Genomic DNA, 16,972 nt, shown 5'->3' on the forward strand with positions numbered 1-16,972 from the left:
GGATTTGTACCTCTTCCTCCTTACATTTTATCCATTTCAATTTTTACATTTTAAATAAATACAAAAAGGTATCAATCATAAACATTGCAAGTCTTCTTATTTGAAGGACAATTGCAAAGAATTAATAACATTAGCAGGCAAAGTGTATTAAATTTAAATAATTTGGACTGATTTGTTAAACTTCAGGAAACTAATTAAAAAAATAATATAAAAAAGAAAGATGTGATTTGACCACTTCTGAAAATTTCCAACCTGTTTTTTTTTTTTTTAATAATATTTTTATTGAACAATTTTTAATATAACAAAAACAAAACATACATAAACAAACATCAGACAATAATAAAACATAAAAACAAGTACCATTTCATAACCCAATTTGTAAACCTTACTTCCTCGACCTCCCCTTACTTCCCGTTTCTGTATTCCAAATTCTTACAGTTATTCAGCGAAATCTTGCCTTATTTTATTATAAATTTATAATATTCACCCTTATTCTCTTTATCATAACCCTTACTGATAGTAACCATTTATTTTAATCCAACATCATTCTAACTGTCACCAATTTTATAATGTTTCTTTAAATACTCCTTAAACTTTTTCCATTCTTCTTCCGCCGCTTCTCTTCCCTGGTCTCGGATTCTGCTCGTCATCTCCGCCAAATTCATATAGTCCATCACCTTCATCTGCCATTCTTCCAGTGTGGGTAGATCCTGTGTCTTCCAGTACTTTGCAATGAGTATTCTAGCTGCTGTTGTAGCATACATAAAAAAGGTTGTATCTGTCTTTAACACCCCCTGGCCGACAATACCCAAGAGAAAGGCCTCTGGTTTTTTGGTGAAAGTATATTTAAATACCTTTTTCAGTTCATTGTAAATCATTTCCCAGAATGCCTTAATCTTCGGGCACGTCCACCAGAGGTGAAAAAAAGTACCTTCCTTTTCTTTACATTTCCAACATTTATTATCAGGCAAGTGGTAAATTTTTGCAAGCTTGACTGGGGTTATGTACCACCTATAAATCATTTTCATTATATTTTCCCTTAAGGCGTTACACGCCGTAAACTTCAGCCCGGTGGTCCACAACTTTTCCCAGTCAGCAAACATAATGTTATAACCAATGTCCTGAGCCCATTTAATCATAGTTGATTTAACCATTTCATCTTGTGTGTTCCATTTCAGCAGTAGATTATACATTTTTGACAAATTCTTAGTACTGGATTCTAACAGTTCAGTCTCTAATTTTGATTTTTCCACCTGGAAGCCTGTTTTTCTGTCTAGTTTAAACATTTCATTTATTTGGTGATAATGTAACCAATCTCTCACCTTCCCTTTTAATTTTTCAAAACTCTGTAATCTCAGTTTGTCCCCTTCCTTTTCCAAGATTTCCCAATATCTTGGCCATTTCGACTCCATATTTAGCTTTTTAACTGCCTTAGCTTCCATTGGTGATAACCATCTTGGAGTCTTATTTTCCAGCAAGTCCTTGTATCTAACCCAGACATTCAATAATGCTTTTCTGACAATATGATTTTTAAAACTTTTATGCGCTTTAACCTTGTCATACCACAAATATGCATGCCACCCAAAAATATTGTTAAATCCTTCCAGATCCAAAATGTCTGTGTTTTCAAGAAGCAGCCATTCTTTTAGCCAGCAGAAAGCTGCCGCTTCATAGTACAATTTAAAGTCTGGCAGGGCAAACCCCCCTCTTTCCTTTGAGTCCGTTAATATCTTAAATTTTATTCTGGGCTTCTTGCCCTGCCAGACAAATTTAGATATATCTTTCTGCCACTTCTTGAAACAGTCCATTTTATCCATTATTTGTAATGCTTGAAACAAAAATAACATTCTTGGCAATACATTCATTTTTATCACTGCAATTCGACCTAACAAGGAAAGCTTCAAGTTTGACCAAATCTCTAAATCTTTTTTCACTTCTGTCCACGTTTTTTCATAATTGTCTTTAAATAAGTTCACATTCTTAGCTGTCATGTTCACACCCAGATATTTCACTTTTTTAACCACAGCCAGCCCCGTCTCATTCTGAAACCTTTCTTTTTCAAACTGTGTTAAATTTTTCTCCAATACCTTAGTCTTTAACTTATTCAATTTAAATCCTGCCAGTTGGCCAAACTCTTGAATTATTTCCAAAACTCTTTTCGTGCTAGCTTCTGGCTCTTGCAGTGTAAGTACTAGGTCATCTGCAAATGCTCTCAATTTGTATTGTTTAACTCCGACCTGAATCCCTTTAACCAACTGGTCCCTCCTGATCATATTGAGCAAAACCTCCAGGACCGATATAAAAAGTAAGGGGGAGATAGGGCACCCCTGTCGTGTCCCTTTTTCAATCTTAAACTCTTCTGTTACAACATTATTTACAATTAGTTTTGCTTTCTGTTCAGAATATATTGCACCTATACCATTTTCAAACCCTTGGCCTACCCCCATCCCCCGGAGGTTCTTCAGCATAAAACTCCAAGAAATGTTGTCAAAGGCTTTCTCGGCATCCACAAATATCAAAACGGCCTTAGTGTTTATATTCACTTCCAACTTCTCCAAAATGTCAATTATATTCCTTACATTGTCCGACAAATGCCTTTTCGGGAGAAAGCCCGCCTGATCCCCATGAATCTCCTCCATCAAAACTCTTTTCAGTCTCTTTGCTAAAACATCAGCAAAGATTTTGTAATCCACATTTAGTAAGGAGATGGGTCGGTAGTTCTTAAGTTGGGTCTTTTCAGTCTCTGTCTTTGGTATAAGTGTAATATAGGCCTCTCTCCACGTATCAGGTGCCCTTTTCCCCTTCATGATCTCATTACAGACTTCCTTCAAAGGTTGTGTAAGTCCTTCCTTCAAAACTTTGTAATATTTGGAAGTCAGTCCATCTGGTCCAGGTGATTTGCCCAACGTCATGTTTTGAATGGCATCTTCTATTTCCTGTATTGATATCTCCTGATTCAAAATTGTCTTACTTTCCTGCGAAATCTTTTTCAACCCATTTTTCTCGAGGAATTGTTGTATATCTGTTTCATTCTGCGGCCCTTGTGTATACAATTGTCTAAAGTAGTTCTGAAAGCAATTTCTAATTTCTGCTGGGTTGCATATGTTCTTTCCTTCCACTTCTAAGTTTGTTACCGTGTTGAGTTTTTGTCTCTTCTTTATTTGCCAAGCCAATAACTTACCACATTTATCTGCAGATTCAAAAGACTTCTGTCTCATTTGTTTAATTTTCCATTCTATTTCTTGATTCATCAGTTCCATATATTGTGTTTGGTACAATTTAATTTCTCTTAGAATCTCTTGCGATTTTGGCTTCAATCTTAATTTCCTTTCCCCTTCTTTTATCTTATCCAGAATTTTCTCCTTCCTCTCATTTTGCTTTCTTCTCTTTAATGTATTTTGTTGTATCAAGAACCCTCTCATCACGGCTTTGCTTGCGTCCCATACTATTCTTTTTTCTACTTTAGACCTTAGATTAATTTCAAAATAATCTTTCAGGGTTTTTTGGGCCTTTTTACAGATCTCCTCGTCTCTAAATAAAGTGTCATTCATTCTCCATCTGAAAGAACCAGTTGTCGTTTGCTTCATCACCATCTTTACTGCATTATGGTCGGAGAGAGTTTTTGGGCAGATTTCCGCTTTTTTTATAATTGACGCCATACTGCTAGTCACCCAGATTTGGTCGATCCGAGTCCATGTCATTTTGGCTTCAGAAAAGAAGGTTCCCTCTCTCTCTAATGGGTGTTTTATTCTCCAAATGTCAATCAAGTCCATATTGTCAGTCATTTCAAAGAAAGTTTTTGGTAGTCTTCCATCTTTTGTAACTACCTGTCTTTGTGCTTTATCCATATTTGTTGAAACTACTCCATTCATATCTCCCATCATGATTAGTTTATAATCCATATAGTCCATTAAAGTCTCATGCAGCTTCTTAAAAAATTCTGCTTTCCCTTCATTTGGTGCATATATTCCCACTATCAAAAATTTTTCTCCTTGGAATTGAATTTCAATTGCCAAATATCTTCCTTGGTCATCCTTAAAAATTTGTTTCGGTTGCAGATTTTCCTTTACATAGATCACCACTCCTCTTTTTTTTACTCTGTCTGAAGATATAAATTCTTGTCCCAATCTCTTATTTATTAATAATTTCCTGTGTGTTCTTGTCACATGAGTCTCTTGTAGACAAATCAAGTCCAATTGGTCTTTCTTTAAAGCATGAAATATATTTTTCCTTTTCCGGGGGTTGTTTAGACCGTTACAGTTCCAGGTTAGAAGTTGCAGAGCCATGATGAGGTTATTTACTCTTTCCTCCTACAGCTCCCAATTTTTGTTCCTCGTTCGTCGGTAGTTCCGTGTCCGTGTCTAATGAAGGATGCCCTTGCCCTGGATGCGTCTCTTTCTGTAGGTCTTCTTCGTGTTCTTCCAAGAACTTGTCTTTATCACTCACTGTCTTTATTCTTCTTTTCTTCCCCTTATATTTAAAAGACAGGCCTTGGGGGAACTCCCACCTGAATGGTATGTAGTTCCTTCTCAGCAAAATCACCAGGTCCTTGTAGTGTCCTCTTGCGTCCAAAATATTTTTCGGGATATCCTTAAAAATCTCAATGTGAGAGTCTTCAATTCGAAGGGTTGTTTGGTAATGCAGGTTCAATATCTTGTCCCGTTCCTCCTTTGATCTCAGAGTTATTAAACAGTCTCTGGGTCTGTTCTTCTTCTGCCTTGCTCCCAATCTGAATGCACTTTCTATTTTAAATTGTTCTTTATCCAGCTCCTGCTTCCAAAAGTCAGAAAATTCTTTTGTCAAATAGTCCACCAGGTTGTCTTCTTCCTTTTCCGGCACAAGCCTGATCCTTAGGTTCTTCTCCTTACGTTGCATATCTTGCATTGAGAGTGCCAGTTCATATTCATTGAGTTTCTTAAACACTGGTGGAAATTTTCCCTCCGCAGCAGTCGCAATTTCTTTAGCTTCCTCAGCAATCTTTCTTGTTGTAGATGATTCTTCCAATAATTTCCCAATTGCTTCTGCGTTTGAATTCACTTTGTTCCCAAGGTCAGTTATACTTTTTGTATTTGAATCAATTTTCCCAGAGATTTCTTCAATTTTTTTATTTGTTTCAGCAACTTGTACTTTAGTTTCTGCACCTTGCTTTTTTAATTCCTCTAAAGAGTCACTTATCTTCTCCAGTACCTTAGCAAAGGATTCTTCTGAAGACATTATTTTCACTTTTGCCTTTGGTATAGCTGTAATTCCCGAGGCTCCTGATACAGAAGCCCTTCTTTGCATGGAAGAGTCAACTTTGTATTGTCTGCCAGATCTCAAGGTTGTTTCTTGTAAATCCTCTTTCTTGTGAAGTTTCTCTTTACCATCTGCCATAACAAAGTCTTTTACTCAAGGTCATTCCCACACTCTAGAGCTGTCAGACAAAAAGTTCTCAGGTTTAAAATTCCACTTGTTGCTGAAACAATTTATAAGTCCTCTAGAGGGCGTACAGTCAAATCCTTACTTTCAAATTAGTCTCCCACTCTCCATAAGTCAAGCAAAAGTCCTACTAGTTCTTTCCAATTGTTCTTTCTCTTTCTGAAAGATCCAAGTCAGTAAAATCCTGCAGAATAGCTTTACTATGCAACAAAGTAAATGTTTCAAGTTGAGAGTAACCAAAGTCAATTAGTTAAAGATACTTTTTTTTACCTTCTTGTATCAGCAGTCCTAAGCCGGTTCCTTTTCTCCGGCAGTCCGATCCCAGGTACAGGAGCAGCGGTAAATAACTCAAATTCTTTTTAAAAAGGCAGGAAAGCACTTTAAAATCTTCTTCCCTCCCCCTCCTGCCTTCGGGGAGGGAGTTCTTTACTTGGTGATGGATTTATTAGCTCTCGCAGCTCCCCTTTCAATCGGTTACGGCTGAAATGTCTTTCGCTTTGATCTTTCTGCAGGACGGAAAGCAGACTTCCTTTTTGGTGCTTGTCCGTCTCGGTATCCAATTTCTTCAATTTTAGTGTCAAATTATATTTTAACGGTCAATCCTACTCACGGATAGACGTTCCTTTTAATCCGAATTCGCTGGAAGAAGTCAGCGCTCCCCGCTAATGGCGACGCGGCTTCGCTTCGCAGGCTGGGTGAAGACGACTCTCAGCACCGCTCCAACACTCCCTCCGCTGATCCGCAGCCTTTAAAAAGGCTATTTCACAGCGTCGGGGGGGCGCAAAGGTGCCCGCCGAGTCTCCAGTTCACAGGCTATGTGCCTGTGATTTTTTAGGGTCCCCGCTCCGCCGTAGCTGACAGGACCCGAACCCACGAAGCAGATCTCTCCCGGAGCTCCGGGAGAAATCCGCCATTAAGCGCTGGCGCTAACCCGGAAGTCCGCTGGCGCTAACCCGGAAGTCTGAAAATTTCCAACCTGAACTCATAGGTTTATCATTTCTACTACCTCGTTGCTAAAACCGGTTGTTTGGGAAGTGCAGATGATGGAGATGTTTGCGGCAAGACAATTACAAACACTCTTAGGTCATCTATGATTCTATGACTTAATAGTGTTTCCTTCTTTTTATATATATAATATTTTTATTGTTTTTTCAGATTTAACATATTTTTACATTTCATACATCATCCAAGCCAGTTCCTTAGAACTTGTCAATTTCCCTCCCTCCCTCCATGGGTTCTTAATTTAAAATGAACATCAATTCCATCTTTCTAAATTGTCCAACTATTTTTCCTTCCTTCTTAATGCACATAAACTGATTTTCCAACATTACTAGCTTTTTTTCATTCCTATCAGTGCTTTTAAGTGCTTACAGTGGTCCTTTAAATCCCACAAAAATTTTCCAGTCTTTTTTGAATATTTGATCTTCTTGGTTTCGTATCTTTCCTGTTAACTTTGCCATCTCTGCGTAGTGCATCAGTTTCATCTGCCAATCTTTCTTCGATGGTATTGTTTATTGTTTCCAGTTCTGGGCTAATAAAGTTCTTGCTGCTGTTGTTGCATACATAAATGTTTATCTTCTCTAGGTATCTCCTCACTAATTATACCTAACAGAAAGGCTTCTGGCTTTTTAACAAATGTATTTTTACATGTTTTCTTTAATTCATTATATAACATTTCCCAGAAAGTCTTTACCTTACTACAAATCCACCATATATGGTAAAACGTACCTTTGCTTTCTTTACACTTCCAGCGCACTTTTGAGCAGGTTTTATACATCTTTGCAATTTTAACTGGTGTTAGATACCAACGATACATCATTAAAAAAAAAATTCAATGAGCAGCATGCAGTAAATTTTATGTCCTCTTTTCACAATTTTTCCCAGGCTTTCATTTGGATATTATACCCAAAATCTTTTGTTCATTGGATCATTACAGATTTTACTTCTTCATCCATTGTATGCCATTCCAATAATAGCTTGAACATTTTTTATAATATTTTCACATTATTATCTAGCAACTCTACCTCAGACTTTGATCTTGTGTCAAAACCTTTTCTTTTATCTATCTTAAACATATCACTTATCTGGTAGTATTCTAACCAATCTGCCATCAATTCTTTCACCTCCTCATGTTTTTTTTCTATTTTAACTGGTTTTCTGTCTCCATTAACAAATCCCTATAGGTGGCCCATATCCCTTTCATATTTAATTTTTTAACAGAAACAGCTTCTAAGGGTGAGAGCCAACAAGGGGTTTTCCTTTCAACTAATTTTTTGTATCTATCCCATACCTCGTAGATCAACTTTCTTATAATGTGGTTCTGGAATCCTTTATTTACTTTAACTTTGTAATACCATAATTAAGCATGCCACCCAAATCTATTATCATGTCCTTCCAGATCCAATAAGTCTGTAATTTTCCAACATTATCCAATACCGTAGCAAGCAGAAGCAGGACAACTCATAATATAATTGTGTTTCCAATTGTCCTGACACAAACCAGGGTAGAGTCCACTTTAACAACATATTTTATGTGAAGTTAAGAATCTTCAAAGAAGCTAAAAATCAGACACTACTGCCACTTTTTGTAGATAGATGTGCCTTTGTGTTCAGATCAGGCCTGAGTATGATAATGTAGCACTTCGGTAGGAAGATGCAGCCCAGAAGCCCAGCACTGGAGGCCAAAATGGAGAAGACCTGAACAGCTACCATGTACTTCCCTTTGGTGCTCAGGTAGGTGGGCACAAAGGACACCCAAACACTGCAGAAGACCAGCATGCTGAAGGTGATCAGCTTGGCTTCATTGAAGGCTCCAGGCAGCTTCCTGGCTAGGAAAGCCACCGTGAAGCAGATGGCAGACAGGAAGCCCATGTAGCCAAGGACAGTGTAAAACATGGCAACAGATCCTTCATTGCATAGAAGGATGATCTTTCTAGCTTGGGACTGCATGTCGGAGTCTGGGAATGGTGGAAAGATTCCTAGCCAGATGGTGCAGATGACAACCTGCATACTAGAACTGGAAAGGACAATGGAGTTGGCCAGACTCTTCCCTAGCCATCTCCTCACCCTGTTCCCTGGCTTTGTGGCCAAGAAGGCCAGCACCACAGTGATGGTTTTTGCCAAAACAGAAGAGACGGCAACCGAGAAGATGATGCTGAAGGCTGTTTGTTGGAGAAGGCAGGTCACTTTCCTTGGCTGGCCGATGAATAGGAAGGAGGACAAAAAGGAAAGCAGGAGGGAGATGAGGAGGATATAGGATAAGTCTCGATTGTTAGCTTTGACTATGGGAGTTTCCATGTATTTAACGAAGATTCCTAGCACAACACCAGCGGTTAAGCACAGGAAGAGAGCAAAGGACACCAGGAGGATCCCCAAGGGTTCTTCATAAGTGAGAAATGTTATAATCTTGGGGACACATTTGTCTCTTGCTTGATTTGCATGCTGTTCTTCTGGACATTTGGTGCAATGCTTTGCATCTGAAGAGAAGAAGAAGGACTTCAATATCACTAACAAAATTCTTACATCCATAACTGTCTGTTTTCTAATACATTGAGAAACAATAATAAGAGATTAATAAATGATAGGATTTTGATTATTTGGAGTACTGAAGTATGTAAGCCAGTGGAAAAATACAGCCTAAGCTTCCTTCCAAGCCAGGACCTTATCTGGGATAGAGGTACTAACATGATAAAAGCTGTTGAAGGCCCATCTGCGAGGAATTCTTGGGCCTGGGAAGACAGAGGTTGCCATGGTGATGGGGTGTGCATTTGAGGTGTCAGAAAAAGAGAGTCTTTACCAAGGTGTGCTGGGAAGAATAAGGCAGAGAAGAAGAAGGGACCCATTTTGGCTAGACTGGCTGAAGAATGGTTAGGAGAGATTTCTTGCACTCAAGTGCTGCACTGCTATGGGAAACAAGTCCCTCTTGAACATGTGCTAAGATCTGGACTACCCCCATGCAGACTGAAGGTGTAACTATGTGAATAAAACATATTTCTTAATGCTATGACAGTCTCCCCTGAGAATTCATTTCCCAAAAGGAGCACAAACCCTGGGCGAGGCCTGGGAACCCCCTAGAATCTTGCTACCGCTTGGCAGAAAGTGGGGTGGTGCCCAACTACTGTAGGCTTAAATGTTTGTCCCCTTCTACTGACGGCTGTTGCTCTAAGGTCCTGCTCGTGGGCTTTTCATAGGCACCTGGTTCACCATTGTGAAAGGGTGTTAGACTAGATGGGCCTTTGGCCTGATCCAGCAAGCCTCTCCCTTTTCTCTGGAGTCACCCACCTTCCTGAATGGAGATGGTCCCTTCTGCACAAGGAGCACAATCATAGCAGCAAACGGGCTCTCCTTCTTTAGCTACTCTGGCGTATCCAGGGCGACAGATTTCGGTGCATCTTGAATGAGGCACAACCTAAAAATATGGAAAAAGAGCACCAAAAGGAGACCAGCATAAATTACAGACATCATCTGAAGGCACTGACTAAAAACAAAGCTCAAATAAAAATCATTTTTAAAATACTGAGGCTAGATTAAAAGCTGTAAAATGGGAACCAGACCCTCCTAAATTTTGTAGAACTGTGGAAAATCCCTCTTCTTTCTTGCTGAATACAAATATTGTTAAACAGAAAGGATTCAACAAACTATGGCCTTTCTAACTGCATATGAGATTTGAGGAAGCTTAAAATGGGAATGAGACCCTTCCAAATTTTGTTTGGACTGTGGAGACATTTTGTTTTTGATCTAAAGTTTCATATTTAAAAAGCACAATGGGATTTATTATACAGTGGTACCTTGGGTTACATACACTTCAGGTTACATACGCTTCAGGTTACACACTCCGCTAACCCAGAAATAGTGCTTCAGGTTAAGAACTTTGCTTCAGGATAAGAACAGAAATTGGGCTCCGGCGGCACGGCGGCAGCTAAAGTGGTGCTTCGGGTTAAGAACCACCCATTAGCTAAAGTGGTGCTTCAGGTTAAGAACAGTTTCAGGTGAAGAACGGACCTCTGGAACGAAATGAGTACTTAACCTGAGGTACCACTGTACATTGTTTAAGGTAAAAGGTTAACTAATTAAACTCTCTATTGCTTTTAAAATTTGTTTGGGGTTTATTGCTCCTGTTTGTTACTATGATATGCATTTTTGTGTTTTTATAAGTAGTTGGCGTTATTGGGCAGCTGTTAAAGCCCACATGACAGTTACAGCCCTCCTGTCAACTTTGGGCCCATTGATGCATTTTCATCTCCCCCTCTGAGTGGATGAACAAGGAAAAGTGTAAAGGCAGCCTCTCCTCTCTTTGCCCCTCTCTAACTGAATTGCTATGCAAAACAGAGAGGGCAAGGAAAACAGCAGTGAAGGGCCCTGGGAAGGGCCATCTTAGGGTTAATCTGAAATGGGCAGCTACTGGCAAATTATCCAAACTTAGCAGATGTCACCACAAGGGAACTGCAGCCAGTGTGGTGCAGTGGTTACCTGGGAGACCAAGGTTCAATTTCCCACTCAGCCATGAAGCTTCCTGAGTGACCTTGGAGCGTTCACAGGGTTGTTGTGGGGAGAAAAATAAGAGGCAGCAAACCATACCTAGCATTTTGAGCTCCATAAAGGTGGGACATGTCAGGTATAATGGCATTTCTGAAGTACAGAAGCCATAGAAGCTTATAGAATCTAACAGAAGTCTTCCAGAATCTTCTAGTGTATCAGGAATTTCCCAAGGTTTCCATGGAAACAGACATGCAGCTGGAATGAGCTCGTTTTGCTTCCATGTCAAACTGCCCCAGCCTGCCTATAAATGAGATGGGGTCGAATATTATTCTTACTTTCCCTCTCTCTGATGTTCCTTCACTCTCTCATTCTGAATTTTCTCAGAGTATGTTGTTCGTTTTAAGTTTCTTACTGTTGTATTTTATTGCAACTGGATTATTAAGAAAGTGCCCTTCCAGGGATCTGATACTGAACTATCAAGCTTATTTCTGCCTCAGTAAACTTTTACTAATTAATCCACTGCGCCTGAGTCCTCCCTGTGTCTTCTTGAAGCTGCTACTCACTTACAACTGTGAAGTCATTCCCCCAGAGTCCTGACACAATATTAATGCAATCAATCAATCAATCAATCAATCAATCAATCAATGCAATGACCTTGCTGAAGTATCCAGGCCACACAATGGCTTCTGAATTAATGGTGAACTTTACATCGAAGGATGCCTGTCGCTCGATGCTCCCAACTTTCATTCTTCTGTGAGATCCATTGCGAAACACGACTGAGTTCACAATATCAAAGTTGGCAGTCAGCTCCCCATTCTTATCAAAATACATCCCTCCTATGGATGCATTAGAAAGCTGGATTTCTTTTAAGAAAGTGTGAAGCTAGAATGGCAGAGAAACACCAGCATTTAGAAAACATCATATGAGAGTTGCGTGTGGGAACTACAGGCTTGGGTGCAAACTCCATTGCAGATGACAGTACACTATATAATTGCATAACAATTGCAAGATGTTTCCTGGGCATTTGATTTATCAAATCCATTCATGAAGTTGGATATTTTGTGGGATGTAATCTTGTTTTCCTTTGATAATTGAGAAAGGTTCCAGACCGCTTACCACTTTTGAGCGATCGAGCCTAAATCGGGGAGATAGAGGCAGTGACCTCGTATCTGCTTTATTTGGTGACTTTTGGGTCATTATAACAGGTCCTTTATCAGGTTTTAAATCCTCTTGGGATAAGAGTCAAATAAACATATATTAAGGACATGGCCAGGAAAGCACTTTGGAACGCTAGAAAGGTTACATGCTTTTTAATTTGCTATAATCTATTCTATTGTGATTTCAACTTTGTATGTGTTTCAGAAATAGGGTTCAAATTAGGGTTTTAAATTTATTTATTAGAATTTTATTGTTTAACATTTTTGTAAACTGTTTTGAGGTTTTTTGAGCAGTCAAGCGATATATATATCTTATGAAATAAATATATTAAATAATCAATGTGACACTCCTTAGCAATTTATCATGCCCTATTTTGTGAATGAATATTTCCCAATGCTTTTGTTTATTAATTAGTTTCAAACTATTGTAGAGCCACAAAAAAGATGAACAAAAACAAAAAATAATCAGGATGTCCAATTAAAGACAGGGCATACAATCACAATGTGATAAACTACAAAAGGTATGGACTCCGTTAACGGATTCCAATGATGGAAAACAGATGGCAAAAAGGGGTGAGGACAGACCTGCCATGGCTTCAGCCTTTGATGTTCCAATCTGTCTCCTCCACCCGCCATTAACCTCCATTTGGATCTGGATGAATATGCAGCATTTAAAGCCTGAGCCACAAGTTGGATACCGTAGTAAATGTTGTAGCGATCTTGAGACCAGATTCCCTCAATCTCTTCCTGGGAAAAAGTTTCCAGTTGTTCCTTTTCTGTGCACCTTGTCCAACCCTCCACGGACTGCACTTTGTTTGAACATGAACAATTGAATGCTCTCGACCAAAACTGTGCAGCTGCAGTTGCAGCTTCAGATGAAAGGTGAGGATAGTAGCCATGTTCTGTCCTTTTTTTGGTATTCATTACCAAGGACAAAGAACCTTGGGCAGGCTGGAAGGAAGCCACATCACCAAACAACATCACATCAATGTCAATAACATCTGTTGTGATCCAAACTAACCCCTGAGATTTCCTCACTTCATGAATGCGTTGTAAGAATGTGATTGTATAAATTCCATTTTCAGAGTCTCCATAGTAAATGAACACCTTGACTTGCCTCAGGACAGATGGTCTACAATGTAAGGATGACATCTCCATAATGAAAAAAGGCATTTTTTCCAAGAAAGCAGCACAGATCCCACTACGGATCATCAGAGGTGTGAAAGCACTCAGGAACCTTTCTCCATTGTCATTGTCTGGAACAAAGAGACCGACCCATGTCCACCTGAAGTGGAGCAGCAACTTGACAATCCCCATGTACTGGGTTTCTTGTTTTGGGGCCATCCAGAAGATAAAAGGAAACTGTTTTTTCCCCTTAAGATCATAAGCAGTAGAGCCCAGACTGATCTAGAAAGAAAAGGATTTGTGTCTTGTTTTCAGGAATAAAAAAGAAAGGCCCTGTCGCATGATCAGGCCAATGATCATGTGACATCTAATCCAGCATCCTGTTTTCACAGTGACTAACCAGTTGCTTTTGGGAAGCATTTCATGCCTCCGGTAGAAAACCTGGAGCTGACAGAGAAGGAAGTGGCTCTAATGAATACTGAGGCAGAATAGGGCATCTAGGGCATTCAGGGGTCATGGCATTCCAACCTCTTCTAAGAATCACAATGGGCCACTTCAAAGAATGAGAGGCAGAAGCAGAAGCTAGGCAGTGACACAGTCTGCAGGAGTGCAGGCCCCTTAACCTTAAATTAGCTTCTAGACAGCCACAGGTCTGCCTGAGAAAGAAGAACTCCTGGGGAGCGAGGGACTATGTTGAAATATGATACTAATTCTTCCTACGCCAGTCTGGTGAGAGTGAGAGAAAGAGACCCAGGGCTTTCCAAATCAGTTCCCACTTTCTTAAAATGTGATATTCTTTCTATGGTCTCTCTTTTTGGGTACTTCTGTTTTATGTTCCCTGGAGAGTAGGGATGTGGAAAATTTGGCCCTTAGGTTGTTGTTGAACTACAACTCCCATCAGTCCCCACAAGCATGGCAGATGGCCAGCAATGGATGGCTTGGTAGTTCAGAAACCTCTGGAGGGGTGAAGGGGTTTCTCAACACTGGTGGAGATATAGAAATGAGGAACGAAACAAAGTCCTACCTGGGGCATTTTGTAGATGCTCAACATTCTTGAAATATGACTGGAGATTTCAGTAGCTGTTTCTTCAAAAGCAGCTAACACATTATTCTGTCCTCCACAGCTGTAGCTTGGAATGCTGTCTAGCATGGCATCAGCCGCTGTTGTGACATCAAAAGCGGCCTCATAGATGCTGTAGCCCAGGGTGACATTGGGTAAAAGCTTAGGATTCTGGTTGATCTCCTGAATGGCAAATAAGGGGGACAGAGTGGGATAGGGGTTCGTTGATGTTGAGCTGCAAATAAATGAATAAACAAACAATTGTTTCAGAGGTCCACTTTCCATTTAATGAAGACAACATGTCATACTCATTGTTCTATAAGAACCTAAGAAGAATCTACTAGTCTTATATCTAATGGGCCAAGCTTTGAAGGAGTACAATCTTGTCCATGCGCTCCAACATGGAAATAAATAGAGCTTGCAGCTTGGGTGAATTTGATTGGAATGATTACTTACAGTTTCTGGAGTTCAGAGACTTGACAGGAACTATGTACAGGATGAGAAGGAACGAAAGAAAGAAATAGCAGACATATTGTCTGGAGAGGACATAAAACAAAATCTCTGAGGTTTGATAGGCAGAGTTATCACTGACATAGTGGCTTTAAACAAGTGCTGGCTAGGTTGATAGACAAGCAGTGCCCTTGTGTGGTTTCACGTATCCAATGCATGAACTAGAAGCTCAGAAGAAGGAAATGTGTTTGCTCTTTTCCAAGAGTAGCAATATTAAATCACAGCTGAGAACAAGGTCAAGATTCAGGAGTTCATGATGAAAAGCATCTGTTCCAACAATTTCCCCTGATCACTTACCTAGCTATTAGAGAGAAAGCAGAGAAAGCTTAGTTCTTTGCGAGTCTGGAACTGAGGTTTGTAGTTAACACCCCAAAATCAAATTTAGTCTGATTCACTTCAACCTGCACTAAAGTTTGCCAAATGTTTTGCAGAGAGAACCCAGCATTTTGCAGCACCCCACAAATGGAGCAATTGTCACTTAATATGGGGGTCACAGGGTCACCCAAAAACCCAACTTTGCCTGATTCATTCCAAACCCAAGCCAACAATTTGATTCAACAGGACCTGAACAAACTGCAATAGTTTGCCAACAGAAGCAGGAAAAGAGATGTTCTCTGCCTTTGTAAATTAAACTGAAACCCCCAAAGGGTTCAGAATTAGCCTCCCTGTTTGCAGGGTACCAAGAGGCTAGTGGGCACTGAGATTCTTTCAAAATCAAGAGATGGGCAAAGGAGGGAGAAGGGTTTATTAGGGATGGCCAGAAATTAAGTGCTATTAGCAGCGTTTGTGAATGTAGGGTGGGTAACATACAGTCACTTACCTCATAACATGGTTTACGGGGCGCTGGGAAAAGTCAGGTTTGTAAATTATAACACCACCTTGATATATGACCCCACTAATGAGGTGGTCTCCTGGCCTGTAATAATTCAGTGGATCATGTTCCTTTTTCATATTTAATGGACATTTTGCTTTCAGTATCCCACTGACTCCATGGGGTATTAGCAGCAGAAATAGCAGCAGCAGTAATATCATTCTGGCCATGCCTGCAAGAGTCATACACTCTTGTGATAGCAGTGACATTAGGAGTGCAGCCGGACTCGTACAGTAGCTTTAAGCAAAGGTACAAAAAGGAAACCTGCCACAGAAAGGATCCCTGCCTGCCCCAAATCTCTCAGGCCAAGCTTCAGATATTTATGACCCAGTTGTTCTTGCAGGCTTGTGACAATAAGTTACCTCATCCTGCCTGTGATTATGGTGTTTATTTTATTTTTGGACTCAAAGGCCATTATTGGGGAAATCCCTGGACTAGAATAATTATAAGGTTCAGAAGGTCCATCTCCCTGGCATCTGTGTGTGACTCAATGGGCACAGGAAGAATGCAGGCAAAGCATGTTTGTGAGAACTCACAGATGGGGCTATCAGTCTGGGCCCTGCTTAATTTGAGGGGTCATGAACTTTAGTAAAATCCCAGAAGCTAAAGAACAGCTATGATTGTTAAAGTCTAGTAAGGCAGGACATGATGAAAGTTTATAAACTCCAGTATGGTGTGGATTATATAGATAGTAACAAGTTTTTCTCCCTCCCAACAATAATACTAGAAGTTCTGATGGAGAACTTAAATCGTTGTGTCCTAGGCCCTCATCCAAGACCCTGATCCCTACACCACCTGGTTTCATAACTATAGAACTCATGGACAACCAGTGAAGCTGAATTGGATTAGCCAGGACAGAGAAAATGAAGTACTTATCCACAGAGTGTGCAGAGTTAACCTGTGGAATTCATTTCCTCAGAACTGAGGAAACCACAAACCTGGATGGCCTGAAAAGAGGATGGGTCGTGTTCATGGAGGACATGGCTGTCAGTGGCTTACAGCTTGATGGCTATGTTTGTGCCTCCACTGTCACTGGCAGGTTGCCTCTGAATACCCATTGCAGCAAAACCCAAGTGGAGAGCCTGCTGTTGTGCTTGGGTCCTGTTTGTGGCTTCCCATTGGGGCATCTGGTTGGCAACTGTGAGAGCAGGTAGCTGTAGTAGAGGAGTCTTAGATCTAATACATACTGTAAACACATCAAGACATTGGCAGGATTATTGTCAAAACCTGCAGTTATAAATTTATATTTGAGAATAGACGATTAAATGAATAAGTTAGGGCAATCTAGAGTATGTAGGAAAGGATGAAAATAAATGTAAGGAACAGCAGAAAGAGAGGGAAGGGAGTCGAAACT

The 16,972-nt window shown here is 40.0% G+C and overlaps 1 protein-coding gene across 4 annotated transcripts; it reads right to left on the reverse strand.

Moving 5' to 3' along the window:
• Positions 1–174: 174 nt before the first annotated feature.
• Positions 175–15,357, reverse strand: LOC128409408 (vomeronasal type-2 receptor 26-like). 4 transcript variants are annotated; one of them, XM_053379876.1, is made up of 4 exons: positions 14,202–15,357; positions 9,699–9,825; positions 6,395–8,893; positions 175–252 (listed from the first exon to the last, which is right to left on the reverse strand). In XM_053379876.1, the coding sequence occupies exons 1-3, from the start codon at positions 14,520–14,522 to the stop codon at positions 7,983–7,985; spliced, it is 1,359 nt and encodes a 452-aa protein (XP_053235851.1). In that variant the 5' UTR covers positions 14,523–15,357; the 3' UTR covers positions 175–252; positions 6,395–7,982. The 4 variants fall into 4 exon arrangements, with proteins under 4 accessions (XP_053235851.1, XP_053235854.1, XP_053235852.1 ...); XM_053379879.1 differs by lacking the exon at positions 14,202–15,357 and adding an exon at positions 11,550–11,848; XM_053379877.1 differs by lacking the exon at positions 175–252 and having other exon boundaries at positions 6,385–8,893.
• Between the last annotated feature and the right edge of the window lie 1,615 nt (positions 15,358–16,972).

The sequence above is a fragment of the Podarcis raffonei genome, chromosome 2 (assembly GCF_027172205.1).
Source record: "Podarcis raffonei isolate rPodRaf1 chromosome 2, rPodRaf1.pri, whole genome shotgun sequence".
NCBI classification, from domain to species: Eukaryota; Metazoa; Chordata; class Lepidosauria; order Squamata; family Lacertidae; genus Podarcis; species Podarcis raffonei.